At 42.2% G+C, this 26,228-nt stretch overlaps 2 protein-coding genes across 3 annotated transcripts in view; one reads left to right on the top strand and one right to left on the bottom strand.

Moving 5' to 3' along the window:
• The window catches only part of LOC311226193 (TSC22 domain family protein 1-like), a 178,314-nt gene extending 160,898 nt beyond the window's left edge, over nt 1–17,416 (top strand). The window contains exons 2-4 of one of the 2 annotated variants that reach the window (XM_084311567.1): nt 11,314–11,439; nt 14,051–14,102; nt 15,553–17,416. In XM_084311567.1, coding sequence (XP_084167693.1) covers nt 11,314–11,439; nt 14,051–14,102; nt 15,553–15,822 — 448 coding nt within the window. In that variant the 3' untranslated portion in view covers nt 15,823–17,416. The remainder of the gene's footprint in view (nt 1–11,313; nt 11,440–14,050; nt 14,103–15,552) is intronic. The other variant, XM_084311568.1, reaches the window with a different exon arrangement.
• A 3,372-nt stretch (nt 17,417–20,788) lies between these two features.
• On the bottom strand, nt 20,789–24,821 carry serp2 (stress-associated endoplasmic reticulum protein family member 2; the record flags this gene model as incomplete). The annotated part of the gene is made up of 3 exons (XM_084310713.1): nt 20,789–20,829; nt 21,111–21,183; nt 24,738–24,821. 3 exons carry the CDS (start codon nt 24,819–24,821, stop codon nt 20,789–20,791), a joined length of 198 nt encoding a protein of 65 aa, XP_084166839.1.
• Nucleotides 24,822–26,228: the final 1,407 nt, after the last annotated feature.

Here is a 26,228-nt window from a genome sequence, read left to right as displayed (position 1 = left end):
ATTATTTATCATGTTATTATTATTATTTATCATGTTATTATTATTATTATTATTATTTATCATGTTATTATTATTATTATTTATCATGTTATTATTATTATTTATCATGTTATTATTATTATTATTATTATTTATCATGTTATTATTATTATTATTATTATTATTATTATTTATCATGTTATTATTATTATTATTATTATTTATCATGTTATTATTATTATTATTATTATTATTATTATTATTATTATTATTATTTATCGTGTTATTATTATTATTATTATTATTTATCATGTTATTATTATTATTATTATTATTTATCATATTATTATTATTATTATTTATCATGTTATTTCTATGGTCTAAGATGGACCAAAAATATTCCAAAAACTCCAATTTATGACAACAGGTATAAGGTCCGGAGCTGCTTCATAGACGATGCATTTGGAAAGATGACCCTGAGAGCACCCAGGGGAATGTTCTCAGTATATGGATACATTTTCTGTTTCATAACTGAGAACACTATTATAGAATAAAGCTCATTTGGGTCTAAGAAGGAAAACAAAAATGTGGTGGTTTCACAAAACCAGTCTCTCATTCATTGTCTATTGAGCAGCTCCAGGCTCTATACCTGATGACATTACAACTTCACTTTGACTTGGGCCTTGGGGCAGAGTAGCTCCTCATGTTCACAGATATTGATTGAACTTTCCTACACTATGAACATACCAGATTGGAATTCTTGTTTTGTGTGGTGTTCCTCTTTAGGGTACAAATGATGTACCTGACGTTGTGAGATTTGATTCTGACAAGTGACCGTTGTCATATTATCATCAGCATCACTTTGCACTCTACCATCTTTCATGTCTGTCTCCTAGGGTTGGGCGATAATGAAATATTGTCGTTTATCATATTGTATTGGGATCATATTGCGATGAAATTATGATATTGTGATATTGCTGTGCACAATTCAACCACACATTATTAACCCAAATGTCTCTCAAAATTAGGTAATCTGTATTAGAGGGGATGTTACTTGAAAATAACATTTTCATTTTCGTTTTATATCATGCAGTAAACCAGCACATGCCACATGGATTATCTAACATGGGATTTTGCGTACGTGAACAAAATATCCTGAAGATGTCTTTCGTATCACCCTGCTCTCTCCTCTGCATACTGTCTGACAAAGTTGAAGCACCTTTAAAATAGTAAAAGATTAGCCTAAGTTGACTAAACTCATAGTAAAAGATTAGCCTAAGTCAGGGTTAGAAATAAAATAAAAAATGTCAGGGCTTTTTTTGCCCCCCTTAATTGATTTTCGGGGGCTTTTTTTTGTATTTCGGGGGCACCGAATTTTTATGATAATTATTATAATTAAGATTATAAAACATTATTGACACTTTTTTTTACAGTCTTCGTCCCTATGTTTGATAACGTAATGTTAATGTCTCCATATATAGGGCTCTACGCTAACCTTTTTCCCAAGGAGCACATGTGCTCCTAAATAAAATAAAATAAAATCTAAATAAAAGTTTAGGAGCACACAAAGAAATTTAGGAGCACAGTGAAAATTGTTCAAGTAACAGAGTTTATTAACAAACTATTTATTACATGCATATTATACTGTGCGTGTGCATACTAGGGATGGGCGTGAGTAATCGTTATTCGTAGCTATGAGAAAAGATATATATATATATTATTAAAAAAAAATTATGAAAAAAAAATATTACTTAATTTTTTGACATTTTTTTTCACATGTATGTGTAAGATTATAACTGTTTGTTGGTTTCCTTAAACATATATATGTGAATGAACAAAAATAAGTAAAAAAATAAATATTTTTCTTTTTTTACGTTTTTTTTTCCCCTTTTCGAGTAATACACGATCACTCGAGTATAGCATGCGATCAATCGATCTGGATTTTTCTTTAAAATGCCCATCCCTAGTGCATACTAAGGGCTAAACATCTGTGCAAAGTGTTGGGGGCTTTTCTTGCCCCCCTTAACACTTTCAGAGCCCTTGCTTAACCTTGCCACCATCCACTTCAATGTTAGTGTTAAAAACGCCTAATCTATGTTTAAAATTATGGCTATGTGTCTAATCTGCCCGTCGCTTTATCAATGACTCGTTTGCAGTCAACATTGTCGAAGTGGATTGTTTTTTTATCGGTTCATTTTCGTTTTATAGCATTTTGAAAAGCCCTCGTTTTCAAGGAAAATATAAAGATTCCATGATAAAAGACATTTACAATACACAAAAATTGTCATTTTTCGGCCTATTTATGAATCGTTTTCAAATAAACGCTAGATTATCGATAGTATATGTGTACATATGCACGCTATAGACGCGAGCTGAAAAATCGATTCTCTTATTTCCTCATCCGCGATCGCGCACACAGACACATCACACATAGGGCAAACGCTGAGATCTCAGCGAATACAACTCTGATTATCCCAAGACTGGTAAAATAGATTCCTTACCTCAGATCAGATGTTCTCCAAAAAGATTATTCCAATTCCTGATCGCCATTCCAAATATCGATCACGCTTATTGATTGATTATTGGCTGCTGTGAATATATATTCCAGGCTGATTCCCGTCCCGCGATGACTTCCATGTTGATCAGACTTCTTGCCAGCACAAGGAGCCAGCTGGCCTCTACATATCTACAGATCCCAGGTCAGTCTAAGCGACTGACCTGCAGTTACACAGGGATAGACGATAGCGGGCGCTTTTTTCCATTCTGAGCTCCTGTAGGGGCTGGTGTACCAACGGGAGACTCGGTTGATGAAATATGATTTCAGATCGCTAATAAAACGATATTTGTCGTTGTGGGCACTCAGTGGGGGGGGGGGGGGGGGCCTAATAAAAAGAGATATGTCGTCTGTGGCACTGAAAGGGTTAACTGGTTTTCAAGGGCATTTGATAAATTTTCGAGGGCATTTTGCCCCAAGCCCCCCTTAATTTCGAACCCTGGCCTAAGTTGACTAAACTCATAGTAAAAGATTTGCCTAAGTTAACCAAACTCATAGTAAAAGATTAGCCTAAGTTGACTAAACTCATAGTAAAAGATTAGCCTAAGTTGACTAAACTCTAACATTGTGACTCATCACCCCTGGACAGTCATATTCCCAGTCTTTTCTGGCACTGGGTCAGACAGCAATGAGTCTGTTGGCAGCCCGTTCAGCGGGACACTTCTCTGTGCGTCATGTTTGTAGTGGAGAGAGACTGGCTTGGCAGTCGTGCCTTTGAAGAGTACACTTTCCAGGGCTACCTTTCGGGGGTTATTAGAATTGGCAAACAGAACTGGGCTAGTTGATGGTGTGTGTGTGTGTGTGTATTTATGCACGTGCGTATGTCGGGGGGGCTCTCTCTGTCATATATTATCCGGCCCATTTAATTTGACAGCATCGCGTGATGTGAAATTACCTACATACTAGACCATTAGTTTACCATAATAAGCACACACACACACCACACAAGTCCAAATATTTGGACATTTCAGCATAAAGGGCATTTCAGAATCCAGATGCAGCACACACAGACGAACTCCACTGCGGGCTGCGCAGACTAAAACGATGCAATAGCAGACCTCTGCATTCGTCCGCAGAGACGTCAAGGAACCGCATTAAAAGGACTGCAGACCGTCCGTCCACATAGTGTATGTGCCCTGTACTTTTGAGACCATGTGAACGCCTTAATGATTAACACTTTCTGTGCCAGACCAGAGATTTCTCGGTTTATCTCGCCAGTGGTTGAGCGCCAAAACCCGAGATTTCTCCGGGTTTTCATCGTTTTTTCTTTTATTAGATTTTTTTATTCTATGCCGTGTCACGGACCTCGGTGTTACCATAGGAAATCATTCTGAGATCCCGAGAGTGCAATACCGGCCGCATCCTGCTAGGTGGCAGTATCGCCCACCCTTTGAAACCTTATTTCACACTGTGTGTCACATCTAATTTCGTCCGGGCGGAGAATTTAGACCAAGCCAAGTAAATCGCTTCATCCGAGGACTTCGAAACGCGTTCAGCACACTTGAGGCATATCTTGTGCCACTTCATGTCAGTTACGATCGACATCAATACTGGAAATCGCGATCACACAATTGGAATATTCTTTTTGGAATAACCCAGATCAAAGGTAAGGACTATCTGACGTCAATTCCACCTTGATCCTACAATGATTTCATATTGATCCAGCTGATTAATGTATGTAGTATTCAAAACTAATGCCGTTGCTGGCGATCAAAGCATAAAAAAATTACCCCCCCCCCCCCCCCTTTCATGCATTCATGATGAAACATAATACCTATTATATACCTTTGATTTGGAAATAATAGCATGTCCAGGCAAGCAACGCAAACGCTTTTAGCTAAATTCACATACCGCTCCATAACACAGTTACCAGGAATTAGCCAGGATCACTCTGAAACTATACAATATTCACCACGGTATAACACGCGAACGTATACATGAAAAAAAAATATTATTTTTCACATGTTGAACGAGGGATAGTTAATGTCAAATGAGCCATAGTATTGTCTCCATAGCTATAATATAGAATATAGATATAGCCCTGCAAACACAGCGACGCACAGTGAAAATCCCTATCTATTACAGCGGTGGCCCATTGAGTACAAGGATAACTAAAACGGCTGAAAGTGTTAAGGATATCTCCCTGAAAACATGTTTTTTAAGATTGTTTCAAATGTTTTTATTATACGATTTTTTTACATTTGAGAACAAATCGTGGTATCGCCATGCTTCATTTCAATTATATCAACAAATAATAAAAACATAAAATAAAGATCCCCATAAAATTATCAACAACAATGGTCTTCTTACATATACAATTTCATGAAACATTTATTTTTGTTATTTTTTGGTGAGTTTCTTCCACAATGAGCTGACCTGGCAAGGCAGCCGAAAGCATAACTAATGACTAAAAGGTCCCCTTTCAGAGGCTTGGTCATCATGGACTAGGCTTGCAGCTTCAGCTTCTTGTAAGATTGGCATTATACAGTATGTAGATTAGAGATTATTATAATGATGTTTCACCTCTTTTTTCCTGCACCTTCTCCCCTGGCCTGGTCAGTCAATCCCTCCGCCTTACTAGGAGATTCCTCTTTGTCTTAGAAACTCAGCCAGTACTCTGTCGTAGGGCTACTCGATTATGGCAAAAATCTGAATCATGATTATTTTGATTGATATTGAAATCACAATTCTTGAACAACCCTGTGTTGCAGGGTTCCAGTGGATCTCTAAAGACGTATTCTGAGAGGGACAGAAAGTGTGATTGGGACTGGCTGTTTGTGTGGTGTGTGATCAGAGGCAGGAATGTCAAGGGTGTGTACATGGATTGGGTTTGAGGTGTGTATGGAATGTGTGTGAGTTTGTTTTCGGGGTGTGTGTATGGAGGTGTATGTATGGGCCGTGTGTGTCTGGAGGATATCAGATGTGGGCGTACGTGTGAGCTGTGGTTTCAGTGTGTAGGGGTTGTTTTTAGCTGTGCCTGTCTGGCCTATGTGAATCGCCGTTCAACATAGAGACCCATTCTCCCCTAAGAAGTGCTGAAAAGGCTGTCTTCAACTGTGTGTGAGTGAATCTGGTTGTGGTGGTTAGGGTTTTTGGGTAACATCAGAGTAGTAGTATTAGCCTACTTGATGTTAGCTCTATTCACCTCAGATGGATCTCGGACCATACACGCTCCCTTTGATTTCCCAATGAACTCTCCCAAGTTGAAAGCATAGTGAAGATATATTCATAATTTCTGGACTAGCTTTTGAATTTCTCTATATTTCTCTAGAGAGAATGGTGAACTTTGACACAAAATAATAATGTCTGTACATTTACATTTAGTCATTTAGCTGACGCTTTTATCCAAAGCGACTTACAAGTTCTGTACGACAAGTCATCAGGAAGGGCACAACTCCATCAGCTGAGTAACGATGTTCATCAAAGTGTTGAGTGCTACAGTGTAGGTTAATATATTAGGACAAGTGCATGACAGTAAGGTTAGTTAGGGTTAGAATTTTTTTTAGTTTTTGATAATGGTTTAGTCGACGGCGAAAAATTGGACGGGTTTCGGTTGTCCGAACCCACTTTGACAACCTAGGATGGCTTAGAGTAGACGACAGAGTACAGCAACTTGCAATGGGCTTGGTCTACAAGATACACTACACGACGAAGGTACCCATGTACATGTCAAAATACTTCCCAAAGATCAGTGAATACCACGATCACAACACCAGAGGAAGCTCAACAAATCATGTTAGGGGTGGGCGATATGATGATATTAAATAAATATCGGGTACAGTTCATAAACGATACACTTTTTAAACGTATCGTGGACATCGTGATGTTTCTCACAATCCCTCACATCAGTTTATAAGCAGCCGCGGTTGAGATGAGACTTACTTTGGCGCAGCGCTCTACTCTCTCGTCTCTCCCTCTCAAAGAAAAAAAATGTGCGCGGTCAGGTGGCGTAGCGGTGATTGCGCTCGTCACCAATGCAAGAGGCTGCGGTCTCGACTCCCGGAGTCAGCATTGCCTTGGCTTGGGCTGATCGCTATACTAACTCGTTTGGCTGGGTTAGGGGGAGGGAAGCCATGGGTGGGAAACTGGCGTTGTGGACAGCGACGCCTACAGGTCAGGTCTGGGCGCCTGCTCAGCAGAGGCAGGACTTGAGAGAGGCAGCGTGACCTCCCACGCGTTACATTTCACCAATGAGAGCCCTCGCTGCCAGATGAGAAGAAAGCCACTGGCTGTCGCCGCACGTGTCGGAGGAAGCGTGCGGATACTTCAGGGTTCCCTTGTACCGACCAGTAGGAGAACATGCACACAACAACCAGGTAGGGGAGGGGGGGAATTGGCAGAACGACTAAATTGGGACGGGGAGAAAAACAGAGAAAAATCGGAGAAAGCAAGATACAAAAAAAATTAAAAAAAATGCACACACTCACTCACCCCAATTTACGTCACGTACACGCACATACATACACACACGCACACACACACACCCAGAGAGTGATGTGAAACACTGCAGACCACTGATTGGTCAGAAGAGAGAAGCGTCACACGTTGGAGCGTCCTGCACAAAACACAACACCGCCATCTTTAATGCCTTGCGTAGGATTTCATTATTTGTTTGCAGCAGGAACAAGTGCAATAAACAAAAAAGGATACATTCACTGTGTATTCTGCTTCATTTATTGATGAAACAAAACCAACATCAACACACTTTACCACCAAGAGCGGAGAGTTTAGTCTCACAAAAAGATAGCTGATTTGTTAAGCTTGTTTTTTAGCTTACGTGCTAATGTGATTGCGTTTTACCATTATAAGAGTTAGCATTTGTGGCTAGCGTACATAGCGTGATCAATATAACTCGCTATTGATTGTTTGTACTAGTAATGTTAATGCTAGTAGAATAGACGCAACGTGAGGTAATCATCATCATCCATTTTAAACCGGTTATTACCTAATGCTAACGTTAGTAAAGTGGCTAACGTTGGCTAAAGTGGATAGAAAACAGTACTGTGCAAAAGTCTTAGGCACCCAAGAGTTTTTATATAAATAGTCTTAGATGTTAATAAATTTTTTCTGTATTAGTCTGTCAGTAGACTACTCTTTTAGATTTTTAGAAATGTTTAATTAAATTATCAAGCATTTTTAAGTGCTTTAGAGGAAATGTCAAAATATCGTGATGTACATCGTGTATCGTGACATAGCCAAAAATCATTTAGAGGCCATATCGCCCAGCCCTATGTTAAACCCAGATTCGGCTCAAACAAGGGACTAAACACGTTTCGCAATTATGCCACATCAATGTGGAACGCCCTACCCACAGCTGTAAAGGTATGTGAATCACTACCCACTTTCAAAACCACTCTCAAAGAGCACCTATGAGAGACTGCAATTCGAAACTGGCCCCTGTAAATGTCCTAACGCAAGTTACGCAACCCCCTCCAATGTACAATAAATGTCCTATTAAACCCAATAATACACGAGACCCTCTTCTTGGGACCAAGTAAGGTTTAGTCGATAATCCAATGTACAGTTACCCCCCCCAACCCCGCCTACCCAACCCCCCCCCCCCCCCCCCCCCACCACCACCACCTCCACTGTACAGTTTCCCCCCCCACCCCACCTACCCAACCCCCTCCACCCCTCCTACCTACCAACCTCCTCCAATGTACAGTTTCTTCGTCAAATGTATACTCTCTTTTTTAGACTGTTCTTGTATCAAAATTACAAGAACTACTCTATTTGTAAATCTGGTATGTCTTAAATGTATAGATGTAGCAGTACTGTCTATCTGTATGGATGTATGTCATATATGTTATGATGAATTGAAAATGGGGGACCCTGATGTAAACCAGACTAAAGTCTTTCTCTGGTCTGCATCCCCTTAACAATTGTGTGTATTGAGCTGTACTGTATTGTACCCATTCTGCAATCTGTTAATACAATTTTCAATCAATCAAAACTGTGGTGGGCAGTTCGTTCCACCATTGTGGGGTAAGGACTGAGAATAGGCGGCTTCTCCTAGGAATATTTGTGTATCTTTTCACGACCCCACCAAGAATAATCTCGGCAACAACCAGGGACCTGCACTGCTCAGGCGGCCAGTTAATGATAAAGTGGATCCTCTTTCAAATTTAAATACTGGTGTTTTACTGTTTTCAATTGCATGGCGTTGTGCCTGTTGAACATCCTTTGATTTGATTTTATTTTATATCTTTATTTCGAACATGTAAATAAATACAAACAATAGAAAATCAAAACAAATCATTGATCTCAAGAAATTAAATGGAAAAATAAAATAAACAAAACTCTAAACCTAAAGGGTAAGGTCAGACGTCTACTAGAAACTATACTCCCAGTGGTCTAGTCACGTAGCCCAGACTACAGACACTATACTCTCAGTGGTCTAGTGTAGCCCAGACTACAGACACTATACTCCCAGTGGTCTAGTGTAGCCCAGACTACAGACACTATACTCCCAGTGGTCTAGTGTAGCCCAGACTACAGACACTATACTCCCAGTGGTCTAGTGTAGCCCAGATTACAGATGCTATACTCCCAGTTGTCTTCTAGTGTAGCCCAGACTACGGACACTACACTCCCAGTGATCTAGTGTAGCCCAGATTACAGATGCTATACTCCCAGTGGTCTAGTGTAGCCCAGACTACGGACACTACACTCCCAGTGATCTAGTGTAGCCCAGATTACAGATGCTATACTCCCAGTGGTCTAGTGTAGCCCAGACTACGGACACTACACTCCCAGTGGTCTAGTGTAGCCCAGATTACAGATGCTATACTCCCAGTGGTCTAGTGTAGCCCAGACTACAGACACTATAGTCCCAGCGGTCTAGTGTAGCCCAGACTACAGACACTATACTCACAGTGGTCTAGTGTAGCCCAGACTACAGACACTATAGTCCCAGCGGTCTAGTGTAGCCCAGACTACAGAAACTATACTACTGCAGACTGTTAAAGACACAAATTGACAGCTATGAGATCATTAATTCATGATATAGAGTCCCTTCAGGCCCATATCAATCTGCCCTAACAAGAAATGCTGGACAGCCTCAGGACCCATACCACTTATTCTGCCATAAACTACAGTGGATGGATAGCCAGCCTAACACAGTCCAGCTCAGTCCAGGGCCTAGTTATCCCAATGTTATCATATCTTCTGAGCCATTCCTTTTAACTAACAACAATAAACCGTTCATTTGAGTTAAGTGGGTAAAAGCATTGTTATCTTTTTTCTTTTGAGAGATCCAACATCCTGTCCTTTGGGTGAAAAAGACAGAATACCAAGTCACTTTGCTGTGGCTTTCTGACATTTTAACCATGGCTCTTAGTATCCCATTTTACTGTGATGCATTGCCCTGTTTTTGCCTGATATTAGCCTAGACATCCATACCAGTATCTCTGCCTCCCTAATCTCTGTCCATTGGTTTACAGTGAGGCAGAAACGGTCTTTACACCAGGATACCTTTGTAAAGCTGCCTGGGTTTGGTCAGGCAATGTATAACATCTAAATCCAAAGAAGTAAAATACACACACACATACATACAAACAACCTCTGCATTAATTTATTAAAGTGAAGTTGACGATTCTGTCACAAAGGACTTTCTCAGGATGTCACAATGTCTTGAGAAAGGTGCCTGTCACCGAAATGTTGACTTAACCTTGAATAAATCAATACAGAGGTGATATTGTGGCGACAGTGGTTCAGGAGGCAGAGCGTCGTCTGGTAATTGGAAGGTTCCCGGTTCGATTCCGTGTGTCGAAGTGTCCTTGAGCGAGACACCTAACTGCTCCTGATAAGCAGGTTGGCACCTTGCATGATTGCCTCTGCCGCTGGTGTGTGAATGTGAGGCATAAGTTGTAACACGCTTTGGCTAAAAAGCGCTATATGATTGCAGTACATTTACCCACTTATATTGTGTGTGTGGGAATTTACTTTTAAGTCTTTGGGATTTTTTTCTTTTTTTTATGTTTTTGGTAGATTTGTATTGTTTTTTTTTACTACCGGGCAGTCCGGTAGAGAGAGAGAGAGAGGAAGAATGGGAGACAGAGCAGGGGAAGACATTCGGCAAAAAACGTCGGGTCCGGGAATCGAACCCGGGTCGGCCGTGCCGCAACGCAGCGCGTTACGTGGTTCGCCTCTCAGGCGCCCCAAGTCTTTGGGATTTTTATCTTCAAGGAAGTTTATTCCCTGCACCACAGAAGAGGCAAAGCGAGTGATGTGTGCGTGTTGCCTTCTCTTTATAGTGTATAACATCTAACCTATCCTTTCTCATTCAGAAGTGATGGTAGACTTCTGGTAGACTTTACCTATGTTTCCTCTTGTCCTCAGGTTGTGTATTTTCTCCTCCAACCAAAATAATGGCAAACCTCAGCCTAGATGTGACGCAAGCCTACACAGCTGACAATTTTACTATTTACTCAGGATTCCAAGAAATCACCACACCTTGGTTGCCTGTTTTTTCCTGGAATCAGTTTTCTGCTACTTATTATGACGACGGGGTGGGAAACATTACGTGACAGTGTGTTGGTCTTTACTAGGATGGGAATCGCCATGCTCCCACAGTCCATGATCATCGCATGTCATCGCATTACTCCTTCATTCACGTCTCATCAGGGCATGCTTGGTTATTACACCGCTTTTTATACCCTTGCTTTGATCCTAGTGTTTGTTTGTCCGCATTTGATTTTCCCAGATTGATATACAATTACCCTAATAGCTGCCAGACTCCCAAGTCATATCAGCCCCTGTGTCTTTCCTCCCTCCTTTAGTAATTTGGATCATGCTGTTCGATCGCCACTGGGGACCTTTCCTCTCACGTCCTCCTCACGTGACGTTGGTTATGATCGGCATGCTCAGCAGCCACGCGGCACCGCTGTACTTGCGGCATGGATTGTGTACGTATTTGCTCTGGGAGATATGTGTGTGCGTATACATTATGGCTTTTAGGTTCACACACAACCTGTATGCTATGTGCGTGTGTTTTGTATGTGTCCACGTATGTTAACCTGTGGCACTGGGGGACTCCCTGAAAACGTGGTATCTCCCGTATAGGCCCACCCCTACCGTGACCCTAATATTAACCTCATTGGGCCGCACACGCCCCACCATAACCACCCATTGGACACAGTGCATGACGCAATACATGAGATGCCACGTTTTTAAGTGAATCCCGTATCGCTGGAAGGGTTTGAAGCTTGGTCTCCTGCTGGACAACCATCGAGTCTTTAACCTGCATGCTAGATGAGCCTATTAGCGTCTAAAGGGTGATTTGGAAGTTGTCTGTTGAGGCTTCTTGTCTGTAGTTCAGCTGCTACCTGCAATTCTATTTAGTGGCACAAGGGGGCAGCATAGACATAGAGCACAAAGTCCAACGCTTTTGTGTTTTACACCTGCAGAAAGCTTTGTTGACTTGAAAGTTGATCCTCTGGTATTTTCATCATTCATTTCTATATATTTCTGTTGTTATATGCTCTATTGTTCATGTGTTATGTGAATCTATGCAAAAGTCAAAGATCCTTTACAATTAGTTTGGTATGGTGCCCCAGAGGATGACGGCTTTAGTTTGTTATGGAATTTGGGAGAACATGAAACCGAAACCCATTTAGTTTTTCTCTCCTTCTTTATATGAAGCTATATTTCGTTTGGCTAGATAATGATGAAAGACTTGAGCTGTGCTGCTGTGGCAGGTTTTATTTGGCAGAACACATTGTATGAAGTGGAATTTGTCTGCAGATGTAGATTTGTATGTTGGACAGTAACAACGTTTAATGTAGGTGAGATATGGTGTCTTTGTTAGTCCTTGGGTGCATGACACTGAAACAAAATAGAACCAATTGATCAATCACGTTATGGCTCTTTCAGTGTTACCTTTTTTTGGATGCTTGCTGGAGAGCACCACTGGATTTTAACCCCTGTCGTCGACGTGTATAGTAGCAAGTCAGAATAAACAATGTAAACCTGGGCCGATTTGTTTTTGTATAGTCTATGTGTGTAGGAGGGGTGCACAGTCTCTTCCTTTTTTCCATCCGGTTTTCCCCAGTTTGAAAACCCACTGCCCCCTCCCCCTCCCTGTTCTCCTTCCTGCACACTTCATGCAAATGACGTGGGCTGAGCAGCAGGTAGGGGCGGGGCTGAGCAGCAGGTGGGGGCGTTCCCGCATAGATTAGTCAGATCTCGCTCCTGTCTCCGCCAATAGGACGCGGGCGCGCGCTGTTGTTCTTGGATACATTGCTCTGCTCCCGGGCTGCGCGCGGCGGAGAGGAGCTGACCTTGGACTGAGTTCGTGCCGCGGCGGTAGATGCAGCGTCGGCTCCCCGGGACAGCGGGCTTTTCTAACGGGACACAGTGCGCGCCACACTGCCTGCCCCTCTCCGACCACGGACATTATAATAGTGTGATTGGATGTCGGTGATTTCTTTCGAACAAGCTCGTTCTCGCACGGACCCCATAATACCATGAATACTCCGTGCTATACAGTGGCGATGGATCTAGGGGTTTGCCAGTTGAGAAATTTCTCAATATCGTTCTTATCGTCCTTGTTGGGCGCGGAGAGTTCCCACGTCAAGCTCGATAATGGGTAAAGGATCTCTATGTAAATGTTCTATGTAAAGGATCTCTGTGTAGAGGATCTCTGTGTAGAGGATCTCTGTGTAAAGGATCTCTATGTAAATGTTCTATGTAAAAGGATCTCTGTGTAGAGGATCTCTGTGTAAAGGATCTCTATGTAAATGTTCTATGTAAAAGGTTCTGTGTAAAGGATCTCTATGTAAATGTTCTATGTAGGGGATCTCTATGTAAAGGATCTCTGTGATGTTTCTGGGACAGGCGTCCTCTCATCTGCAGGAGTCGGGTGTCCTTTCTCTATCTCTGTTGTGTATTCTGACCGCAGCGACACTACTACTACGTCCATGCTAGTTAATTTATATAGGCTGTGTGTCGATTTACACCATTACATACAATCACTTACAATTAGATGATATTGCAAACGGTGCGATCGAGTGCTTGATGGATGCTGTGTGTAGTCTCGCAGGTTTACGTTGGGCTGAATTGCTGATTGATAGTACATTACATTATTTGTGCTATATGAAGACTATAGTACATTGTGCTATATGAAGATTATTGTGCTATATGAAGATTATAGTACATTGTGCTATATGAAGATTATTGTGCTATATGAAGATTATAGTACATTGTGCTATATGAAGATTATAGTACATTGTGCTATATGAAGATTATAGTACATTGTGCTATATGAAGATTATAGTACATTGTGCTATATGAAGATTATAGTACATTGTGCTATATGAAGATTATAGTACATTGTGCTATATGAAGATTATAGTACATTGTGCTATAAAATCATCCAGCCTTGCCTTTCTCTGAAATATAAGGAGAACGGGTGATTTTACGTAAGCATATAGGGCCTGGCTGTATTGGTTTCTAATGAGCTGCTGAAAATGTTCTGAACTATGTTCACTATTATAGTCTCCTTTTGTTCTCTTGCAGTTCGTCAGGAGCGAGTGTTGTGGCCATTGACAACAAGATCGAACAGGCGATGGTAAGTTAATACCCCCCCATGATCAATAATGTAATGATCGGGCTGTAGCCTCTACTACTACGATGATGGGACCTGATCCAATACTGAGGATGATCGCTGTGGGACGATAGGGTTGTTGCGTCAGACAAGAGAATGAATGGGTTACATAACATAACCCGCAGAGAATGAAAGGCACGCAAGGATTTGCGCGTATATTCCATTGCTTTTACTTTGACTGTAAATGATTACATTTGGCGCAGGTTACAGTCAAATATATCACTAAATAATCTGGCAACCGTGCAACAATATGGTGGTGTTGGACTCGGTGCACGCTGTTTGTTTCACTCGGTCTCAGCAGACCGTCACTGAGACATATTGACGTTGTATTAAGCTTGATTGATTGATTGAATTGATTGATTGATTGATTGATTGATTGAAAAGTTTATTAACAGATTGCAGAATGGGTACAGTACAGTACATCTCAATACATACAATTGTTAAGGGGATGCAGACCAGAGAAAGACTTTCGTCTTGTTTCCACCAGGGTCCCCCATTTTCAATTCATCATACTCCGTAGTTTACTCAGCCGATAGTGCCATATAGCCATTGTAAATATAACCACTAAAAATAAATCTCCATTCTCGTGACATTCGATTGTTTTTAAGGAATCTCTTCTTTGTTTTGGGAAGTCCCGAGTGAATATCTTTCGCTTTCATTTGTGGGGCCGAGGCTCGAGCAGAGTTTGTGGCTGTGCGGCTCACGAGCCTCACGCGACCCTGTGTCCTGCATCTGTTTCTGTTACCAGGCAGACACCTGGTTATAAATATCTCCGACTCTGATTGGCCGAGACATATGGGGGCGGGCCATTTAGTCGGCTTGGTGACGTTGCTCGTGGCAGCGTCACGGGAAGAGGTGGGGGAAGCCTGGGAATGTTTGCCCCCAGAAGTGTCTTTGTTTTTATATTAAACAACATTTGTCCAAACTTGGGGGCTAAACTGAAACAGAGCGTCGACTCACACAAACTTACAAAATAAAAATTATAATACAACTTTCATGTGCTGTTAGTAGCTGTCAGTCTGAGCAATGCAATCGTAACAATTGCATAAATAAATCCCATAGTATTTATTTATATATATATACATATATATTTTTTATATCTATTTTGAAACTGTGTTGCTGCTATTCTTGACCAGTTCTCCCTTGTAAAAGAGATTCTGGATCTCAATGGAACAAAACTGGTTAAAGAAAGGCTAAATAAAACAAATAAATATAGTTTATTATAATTTGTCCATGCTTTGATGTCTTTGTTTGACAGCGATGATGAATTACACCCCTAACTGTTTCTCTCCCTCTCTCTCTCTCTCTCCCCTCTCTCTCTCTCTCTCTCCCCCCCCTCTCCCCCCCCCCCTCTCTCTCTCTCTCTCTCTCTCTCTCTCTCTCTCTCTCTCTCTCCCCCCCCTCTCTCTCTCAGGACCTGGTGAAGAGCCACCTGATGTATGCTGTGCGTGAGGAGGTGGAGGTCCTCAAGGAGCAGATCAAGGAGCTGATAGAGCGTAACTCCCAGCTGGAGCAGGAGAACAGCCTGCTGAAGACTCTGGCCAGCCCGGAGCAGATGGCCCAGTTCCAGGCCCAGGTCCAGGCCGGCTCCCCTCCTGCCCCCGGCGGCGTCGTCACAGGGTCCCAGACCACATTGGCCCCCCCGGCCCAGCCCGCCTCACACAACTCGGGGCCCTCGGCGTAGCACCCCCCCCTCCGCTCTGAGAGAGGTTTGCGGGTCTAACCTGGGCAGTGGACAGACAGACAAAAGACTGACAAGACAATTTCTGAATCCTGCTGCAGCAGCAGAGCTAAACCATGGCCTCCTACCGCAGGAGGCTACGCTGTTAAGACAAGAATTTGCACATATTTAACTCTCAGAAGGACACAGCCGGTGGGCCATGGTCGCAGGGCGCTTTAAGGCACGCTACCAAGAGACAATCGGGAGGGGCTGAATTGGAGGGCCTGTGTCGGAGGAGAATGAATGAATGAACATTTGCCAAATAACCCATGGACATATCAACTAGAATGTGTCTGGTGATGAAGAAGCAAGACCAACAAATTTAATGGGACATTATAGTTTAAAATACAGAAGAAGAAAAAAAAAATCACTGTGCCTGTGTCAATGGATTTCAAGTGATGTCGATTTCGGTGATGATGGTGATGGTGGTGGTGGTGATGATAATGAAGATTGTACTGGTTGGCGCCATGCTTTGCTGAATCATGTAATGTAAATAACAGTGGATGTCTCTCTCTCTCTCTCCGGGCCGCTGCGTTAAAGGTTACAGATTGAGTGGGGAGAGAGGGAGAAGCCTTCTCATAATGACAAAGTAAAGAATGTGAGGAATTATTATTATCATCACAAAGTCCCCATCTGGAATGGGGGGTTGGGGGAGGTGTGTGTGTTGAGGCAAGGGAGGTGGTTTGATCACAACACTTGGCAGCATTGACGTCGTTATTTTAACTGGGGGGTTGAAGGGAGTAAAGAAAAGTTATTGCATACTAAGGAGATGATATTCTTGTATTTTCAGTATTTAAGATTTGAGCCCCTCGTATGCCCACAGGATTGAAGCTCATCGCGGCTGTTATCGTTCGACCCCCTCGCAGTGGCATGTTTATATAAAACTCTTTAACACAGGGTCGACACCTTGGGCTAAGCTGCATTTTTTTCTCCCCCTTTAAAGGATTGGGTGGAAGGTGATGTATATTTCTGTATAGTGTAAAGTACTGTGTAAAATAGTGACGATGGAAGAAAAAAGGACAAGAGATGCTATCTATCCATAGGAGGCATGGATTTGAAATGGAGTGGCCAGTAATGGGCCGCTACTGTTTTTGGTCCATGCCTCTTTTTAATGCTGTGTAGTTCAGGACTCTGGAGATCTACAGGAGTTGCAATTATTTAACTTACAAAATACGCAAACAAGACAGGACAGAGACCCCCCCCTCCTCTGCTGCAACATTAACTCTTATGTTAAACCATGGTTCACTTGAATTTTTTTTTTTTTTTTTTTTTTTTTTTTTTGGAAGTATTGCACCACGTGGTTTACTCTGTTGTTATTTATTTTTTTTGACAGTGAAGTACTCCCGGATGATCAAACTCTTTAAAGCTTAACACTTTACTCTAAATATCATAAACTCTTGAGATGGATTTTTTGCATTCTATGTATCAGTTATTATGCTCATGTTCTGTGCATGTTCCCTCAGAAACCAGATGAGAAAAAAGATGTAACATAAAATAACACAATTGCACTTGACAGTTGCACTTCACAACTTTCAATAAAATGTTAAAGGAACAGTAACTCCTCGTTGGCCTAGCTCCTTTTCTTCTGCCGCTTCACCCAGCGGTGTTGTGTTGTGATGGTGATGAATGAGTTGGTGATCCTTCTTGCCATGGTTACCACAACCAGTACGAACCAGTAGATGTGGCCATGCAAACAAGGGACACGCCTCCAGATCCTGATTGGTTGGATTCTTTCTTCCCCCCAGCTCTAAACCTGCCCCCCTCGTAGAGGAGTCACGTGGAGTGTCATGCTGCTTTCTGTTGGTATGTGTGGCAGTTCTGGAGGTGTATTCTTCATTGCTGCCACGGTTTTTGTAGTGGTTACCAACGGTCTGTTTTTCAAGCCCTTAACTACCAGTACCCAAATACTCTACTTACTACATAGTTGTTGGGTATCACAGGGACATGGTTGCAGACTTTGCATTCAGACTAAAGTGGATTTAGGTCTGCATATGTGGCATTATGTTTGCATATCGCTGCTGTCGGGACAAAACCTCCTAACTCCATTTTTTGAATTTTTTTTTTATTATATAAATGTGTGGGTTTTACAAAGTTTAAACAATGGGAAAGCATTAAACCGATCATCTGTCTAAACCTCCTAACTCTATTCACCCTCAAATCTGTGTTAGTTTTTTTCATTTGCTGAAAAGTTGGGTTTTTGGAGTTATGAGGTTTTGTCCCGACAGCAGCGATATTTAATTTAAGCTGGTTGAATTGCTAACCATAGTGCTGGATGGATGCCATGCTTTCTTTAGATTTTTCAGAGATACATCCAGATGAGAAATGTAAAATGATCACCCCAGATAAAAAAAAAAATAGTCAAAAGGTATTGTTTGCAAGTCATAACCAATCAGGCAAAATGATCATACAAACACGATCATTATCTGGCAACCCTGACAAAAAGTCAGTCTGCGTTAAAGCTACAATGTACATGATTTTGACAAATTTGCTCCTAAACATATCTTAACATGGACATACTGACTCAGTTTACTGTGAATGAGTGACATTGACCAGTGTAGCAGCTGTGAAGAGATATTCCATTAAGTGTCTTCCTTCTAATCAACCGGAGAAGCTCAAAGGGATTACTTTAATTATAGATGTAATTTAATGGTTTAGTCTAAATTGTGCTGACTTTGGACAGCAAAATTGAAGTACGTTCTTACTGAATGTAATAATTTAACATTTATATTACATTTGACTTATTGTAAGTATTGAGTTGATTTTTTTTTTATTACTATTATTTTTTTTAAATAATGTATTATCAAGCATCTTATTTGAGCTAAACCTGAAGGAAACTAACACTTAAAAGTTAAAACACACCAGACATATTCCCCCAAAAAAGTATATACTTTATATAAATGGATTATGCATTTTACACACGCATGCATATCTGCCTCAGTTTCTGTTTACATTGCACAGACCTAGCCACTCTGTAGTGTATCCAGACCCGCAGATCGTGTTTGGTTGGGCCTTGCACTAAGAGCAGGTTCATTATGGAACAACCCACATAGACAGTCAGCAGGGCCTGTATGCATAAAGATAGTACTGATCTGGGATAAGTGGTCAGGTCTTCTCTAGTTAAAATGGTCTTGTCTCATGAGTCATATGATCTTCTCATTACTGTCTAAAAAGTGGGGGAAGCACATGGCGTTTGTTTATCTTCCTATGTGAAGTTTGGATCTGTGCCAGAAATGGTAAAAAAAATCTAATTTTCTTTACAGTTTCTGGTGTTCATAACAAAACTGATTCAAACAGAGGGGCACAACATCTTCACTCTTGCCAGTCTTCTTTAGGAGTAGGACAACTGAGCGTGCAGAGGTTTGACCACAAGGCCGTCCCGTGAAGAGCTGGCCTCTCTGGCTACAGCCATTGATAATCAGAGTCGTTGAATGGTCGATTGGTAAACCTATGTAGTCCCCCCTATACTCGATCCAGGTCATTCAAAGCTATATAATCGGTTGTGTTGTATAACCCCTAGGCTCCAAGTGGTGGTTCAGTCTAATGAAAAATCAACAGCCTAGAACAATGTTAATGTCAGACTTAAGTGAGATTTGAAAAGGTTAGTGTGTCAAGGTTCAGCTCAACCTGCAATGTTCAAGATAAGATCTACACACACTATAGGGAACACGTACTACTAATCACTATAGCTTACAATATCATTTTATAACCGCTTTATCAGGGCTAGGTGGGGTCATACAATATGAGAATAGATGATATACTGCAGTATATAGATGTTTATAGGGCCTTATAAAAATCATATAACATACATTTCATACAAGTGCCTAATATGTTAACTGTAAAACAAAGTGTCACTGTTCTGACTTGCAGGATGAAATTGGATGCTTGGGATATTGACAAAGAAATGTTTTCAGATATGAATTGATTTGATTTAATTTTTATTTGTCTCGAACATAGAAACATAAAACAAGTTTAAAAAACCAAAAGGTAAATAGTCAGACTATTTCCATACAATAAGTGTTCGAGAAGGAACAGGGGGAAGTAAAAAACGTATCAAGCCCTGCCCCAGAATCTACCTTCTGCAGACCGCCTGCCTTTTTGGGGCTAAAATAAAAAAAAAAAAAAAAAAAACGCTTTCAAGAACACACAGAGCTGCAAATCCCCCTTGACTCTGTGTGTACAACGATGAGAGCGCTCTGAGATCCTAGCGGCCTGAAACATGGAAGTGAAACCAGACACTTCCCAAATTGCATTTTCTTTTTACAATTGACAATTTATTCGAAAAAAAACTTTTTTCTCACGCACCACAGACAAATATATAAACATAATATTATGTCACATTGTCAGCAGGAGTCACATCGTTGACCGCACGCACCCTCACGTTCACACACTCACTCACTCACTCACTCACTCACTCACTCACTCACTCACTCACACACACACACACACACTCACTCACTCACTCACTCACTCACTCACTCACACACACACACACTCACTCACTCACTCACTCACTCACTCACTCACTCACTCACTCACTCACTCACTCACTCACTCACACACACACACACACTCACTCACTCACTCACTCACTCACTCACTCACTCACTCACACACACACACACACACACACACACACACTGTATGGGCCAAGTGAATGACAAGACACATGTTCTCCAGCCAGCGTGGGTTTAGACTGTCCATAAAAAAAAGACTGTCCATAAAAAAAGCTCTCGGCACCGCAGCCTGCAACACTGTAAACACTGATCGAAGGGGTTGAGGGGAGGGAGGTGGTAGTTGTCAGGGGAGAGCTCCTCTCTCCAAGGGCCTGGTGGATCCAGGGCTGTCCTCCAAGTCTCCTGGCCTTCTGGAGGGGGCGGGGGGTCCCCAGGCTCGGTGAAGGGATGTTGAGAGGAGAAGGGTCTCCCCTGGATCACATTCCCATCCGAATACTCTGGATGATCTGAAAGATGGCTGAGGAGAGAGAGAGAGACAGAGAGACGGAATAATTAGGTGACAAAGAGTGAACATAATGGAGCATAGTGTGCAGTATCATGTTTTAGTCATTAAATGGTGGTTGAGACTTTTTCCTACAAAGACATTATTTTTCTCTAATCTCCCTCTCTCTATCTCTCGCTCACTCTCTTTATCTTTCCCTCTCTTTATTTCGTTCTCTCTGCCTCTGTCTCTGTCTCTCTCTCTATCTCTCTCTCTCTCTCTCTCTCTCTCTCTCTCTCTCTCTCAGGCTTATTTACCTGATCCGCAAACAACAAATACGAAAAGGGCCAGGAGCCAAGGTCCAACCGGATACTTCTCCTCCTGTGGTCGCTGTGTAAAAAAAAAAAAAAAAAAAAAAACATGCACACACACACATTAGTCAGTATCTGTGCCACTCTATAAATGTGCCACACAAGGGCCTACAGTAGAGTATATCTCATGTGTACCAGCTTTAACTCTGCAGATTAAAAAGTGAACCTGATCGTGAGTACAATGTCCTCAGAGCAACGAGCCAAAGGAACAATGAACAAAAATGTCTTGATGAAAATCAAATCAAAATGGATGTGGGACACGTGTGTTTGTTCAGTAGCAATAGTGTTTTCCACAGGCGAGCTGGGGCAGACGAGACAGAGACCAGCGCTGGGAAGGACGCTGTGCATGCAAGACAACATTGTTGTTATCGCATCAGTTTGGGAAGTCTATTTTCTGGTGGGCCTGTCTGAGGTTGTGGTGGGCCAACAATCTACAGTAGGTATCCCACACCCCACTAATGACGAGAGCTATGGCTTTCCTGGTCGCTCTGGGAAGATTTCACAATTCCTAAGGTAGTTAACGCCTCTGTTTCTTAAGATCCTTTAGTTGCTTTTGCCTCACCTTCGACAAGATGGCACAGAATAAGACAGTCTTTCCACTGAGGTAAGCTGTTGTGCTGGCGAGCGTCTGTCAGAACCCTCACAACAACAGCTGTGCGGTTTTACCGAACAGACCTGTGGGAGTCTAATTATAAAACTTGAAATCTGCACCGTTAGCACAGTCAGACGCGAGAGCATACAGTAGTTGAAATGGAAACAGCTGAACGGAAAACCCACAGCCTGGCAGCCCCCGGGGCCAAATCCAGAGCGGCCATCGGCACCACAAGATGAGGTCATCCACTTGAGGTGAGTCTCCATGTTGTGGTGTGTCTACTACTGATGATGACGTAGGCTGTCATGGACAATGACACAATGATCCTCTTAGGTTTCTTTAAACGATAACAACAATCTGTCTATGTAGCCCATCTCAGAGTGGGATAGGATTTCTGGAGAGATGGACACAGGTATGTGTGTGTGTGTGTGTGTGTGTGTGTGTGTGTGTGTGTGTGTGTGTGTGTGTGTGTCCATTCATATGTGCATGTGTACGTAACATGATAAACTTATCCTACACTCAGAAATGTTGCCTGTCCTATAATGATCTTAAAACAATACTTTCACTGTTATTTCTCAGCCACAGTTATTTTTCTGTTACCCACCTCAACACTTATCGCACGCCTGGCCCTGGCCGCGTCTATGCTTTTACCAACGCGTTCATGTTTCCGGGTTCCCGTTTTGCGCTCTGATTGGCCACTGACTTTTGTTTTGTAAGCCGACGCTATAGTTTTCAACGGAGAGACACACACACACACCGCGGTGCGAGTGCAGCTACACAGGCAGCCGGTGATGAGGAGGAGGAGGAAGAGCTGTGGATTTTAATCGGCAGGAGAGAGAGAGAGCGCGGTCGGAGGCAGCTCAAACTACCTGTGTTGTAATAAATTAATTGATTGATGTTTAACTTGTCCGTGTGTGTGTGGCCAGTCCTTTCGACTAGCAAACGCTGTCTGTATTTAATGTTACCTCAGGATACCACTGTAATTGTAGCAAACGTTGTCTGTATTTAACGTTTACCTCAGTTGGTAAGCTATTTAGCTAATGTTGTTACTGCATTGGATAGCATCAACGCTAGCTGGCTACAGCCCCAGCACCATGCCATGGGAATACTATTTACTAAATTATGGAGGCTTTTTAATCATCAAGGTAAGAGAGGATTTGTCATGGTCAACTGAAGGGGTTTGCTATGGAACATTATTACATGGCGTTTTCACATTCGCCGAAATGCTTGATTGTGATTGGTCAATAGCCCCTGACAGCGGTGAATTATTTTTCGATAACTGACCGCTGCCATGGGCAATGCGCAATAATCACCGGTGATTATTGCTTTTCGCAGCTGAAGCAATCAAGCCCACTGAATCAGTGCAATCAGACACACCTGCCGGCGATAATAATAATCACTTTATTTGGGCTGACAAAGCCACAGAACAACTGCGTCTGCATTTGATCTCCTCTTGTCGATGGTGTAAAATGAATTAGGTATATTGTTAGTAAGTTAGCCATGTAATAAGCGGGATAATGTATAAAGTATAGCTACTCGGTCATTTTCGCAAAATAATTGACCTTCACTACGTTTAAAACACCTCGGCGAGTCGCCTCGGTATTCTAAACTCTGTGTCGGTCAATTATTTTGCGACAATGACCTCGTAGCTATACATTATCCCTTACATATGTGCTTGGGTTTTCAGAAAAAGGCCAGCTATGTGATGCTAATTATTTAGCTAATATTGTTAGCTAATATATGTAACACTAGCTGGCTACAGCCCAGCACCATGCCATGGGAATACTATTTACTAAATTATGGAGGCTTTTGTCAAGCTACAATATTATAAAATACAATATTATAAAATCCTGTCAGGAAGCGTGCCTCAAAGCATGAATGAACCGGCATTTACCTGCATTTCTAAGCACTTTAAACTTGAACTTTAGGCACATAAAGTCACGCGGAAACAGCTGTTCCTGGAGGCAGTACTGCTAGCGTAGGTCAGTGGCCACGAACGCGTTGGTAAAAGCATAGACGCCGCCTGGCCATCCTTGTTGGGGGGAGGAGGGGGGTTCTCGTTGAATTGCCCCTCTGAGATCTCTTCCCTTTCCCCCCCCTATGAACGTTTTTGTTGGAGTTTTTCCTCGTCTTCATTGAGGGTTGAGGTCAGGGGCTGGTGTTCCATTATGGGCTTGTGAAACCAATTGAAACATGTAATTAGATTTTGGACTATACAAATAAACTCGACTGACTCACTACTTTCCATTTCACACCCTACTTTCTGTTGAGTGTGTAATGTAGTTTGATGGAGGTCACTATAAGATGGGAGGTGGCCAGGTGGGAGCCTCAGTCCAGGCTTTTTCAAACGACACATTATGACCTCATGTGCAGCGGCTAGGGTGTGCAGTCAGGGTGGAGTTGTCATCGCACAGGCTCGTTTCATGGATTGTAGAGCACATCATGAAAGCATAACTGTCTGTAATCTCCATAATGACTGGGGGGGGGGGGGGGGGTTATGTCCAGAGAAGAGCAACAGCTGGAGACATCCGTGGTAAAGAGACACATAGTCTACAGCTGGCCTGTGTACGCGACATGCCAAGCTCAGCCTTGGCTACATCACAGCTCCACAGGCGGATGCAGATATGTTGATTCAAATCTAAGTTATATTTCGGAGATAATTGACACGGCAGCAATTGTATCGTAGTATTCGTTCGGGGCATAACCCCCACTGATCGTTATAATGACCGGAAACCAGTAGCCTGGATAACGGTATAAAATAAAAAATGATATCGGTAGCATGCAGGAATGTGGAACGAATTAAATGTGTGCTGTTGTTATGGTCACACAGCAGCACAGATGAGAGATGAAAATAAATTTTTACAAACAAAAAAAAATTCCATCCTGCAATCGTTAGGAGGGATGATAGGAGAATATATCCATGTCATGCTTGCATCCCTCTCGTCTGATGGTCCCTCTCTCTGTGAAAAGCCACATCTCACCAGCGTCTTGGCAACGTTGCCTCTCTGAGTGATGTTTTTGCTGTGTTTTTCGTTCGCCACACGGATCCTCTGTTTTGCTACCATCTTCTGAACCGATAAGCTTTTGGATAAATAAATTCCACTTATTATTTTCGGATGCGGTATTATAGCTATTGATGCTGCCGCGACAGCCCCTCTCCTCAACTGACTCGTGTGCGCTCGGGAGTGCGGCTCCATATAACTGGGTGCGCGCAGGATTCGTTCTAGATCTTTATTGTAGTTGGCCGTTTAGTCCATTTATGTGGAATGGTATAATCAAATAATTATATAGTAATGAAATGTCAAAGGAAAGTGTAAGAGCCAAAGCTATATATATTTCGGTTATTGTATTATATGAATATTGATTGGATTTAGATAACCATCGTTGAACCATCGTATTTGTCATAATAGAGCATTCTGGAACCTAGAACCTTCTAGAACGTTTGTGTTGATGTCATAGTAGTACATGCTAGAACGTAAAACCTTCTGGAACCACCGTATGATGTCATAACCGAACATTCTAGAACAAAATGGCATCCAATGTAATAAAAAAAGTCAACCAACGAACTCGATTCTTGTACCGGATCTCCTCTCTGGTAAACAAGAATACCCTGAAGACTCTGGCAGGAGCACTCATTCAGGGGTACTACGACTATGCTTGCACCTCATGGTACCAAAGCACCTCAAAGGCGCTAAAAACAAAATTACAAACATCTCAAAACAAACTGGTCAGACTACTGCTTGACCTTACTCCTAGTCCTAGAACCCACCTCACCCCTGCCCACTTTGACAACCTAGGATGGCTTAGAGTAGACGACAGAGTACAGCAACTTGCAATGGGCCTGGTCTACAAGATACACTACACGACCAAGGTACCCATGTACATGGCAAAATACTTCCCAAAGGTCAGTGAATACCACGATCACAACACCAGAGGGAGCTCCACAAATCATGTTAAACCCAGATTCGGCTCAAATAAGGGACTAAACACGTTTCGCAATTATGCCACATCAATGTGGAACGCCCTACCCAAAGCTGTAAAGGAATGTGGATCACTACCCACTTTCAAAACCTCTCTCAAGGGACACCTACGGGAGACTGCTATTCAACACTGGCCCCTGTAAATATCCTAACCCAACCCCCTCCAACGTACAGTCATTTACCTAGTATGGTTTTGTCAATAGTCCAATGTACAATTTTGTTTGTTTGTACAGTGTCTCCCCCCCCTCAATGTACAGTTTTGCCAATGTACAGTCATTTACCTAGTATGGTTTTGTCAATAGTCCAATGTACAATTTTGTTTGTTTGTACAGTGTCTCCCCCCCCCCCCCCCCTCAATGTACAGTTTTGCTTGTTTATACAGTGTACCCCCCCCCCCCCCAACCACCTCCAATGTAGATTACCCAGTATGGTTGTCAATATCCCAGTGTACCCAACCCCCCCCACCCAACCTCCTCCAATGTACAGTTTCTA

This window comes from Notolepis coatsorum (assembly GCF_963971535.1).
Source record: "Notolepis coatsorum genome assembly, chromosome: 3".
NCBI lineage: Eukaryota > Metazoa > Chordata > Actinopteri > Aulopiformes > Paralepididae > Notolepis > Notolepis coatsorum.
Note: the sequence above shows the minus strand (reverse complement) of the source record. Positions and strands in the feature narration are given on the sequence as shown.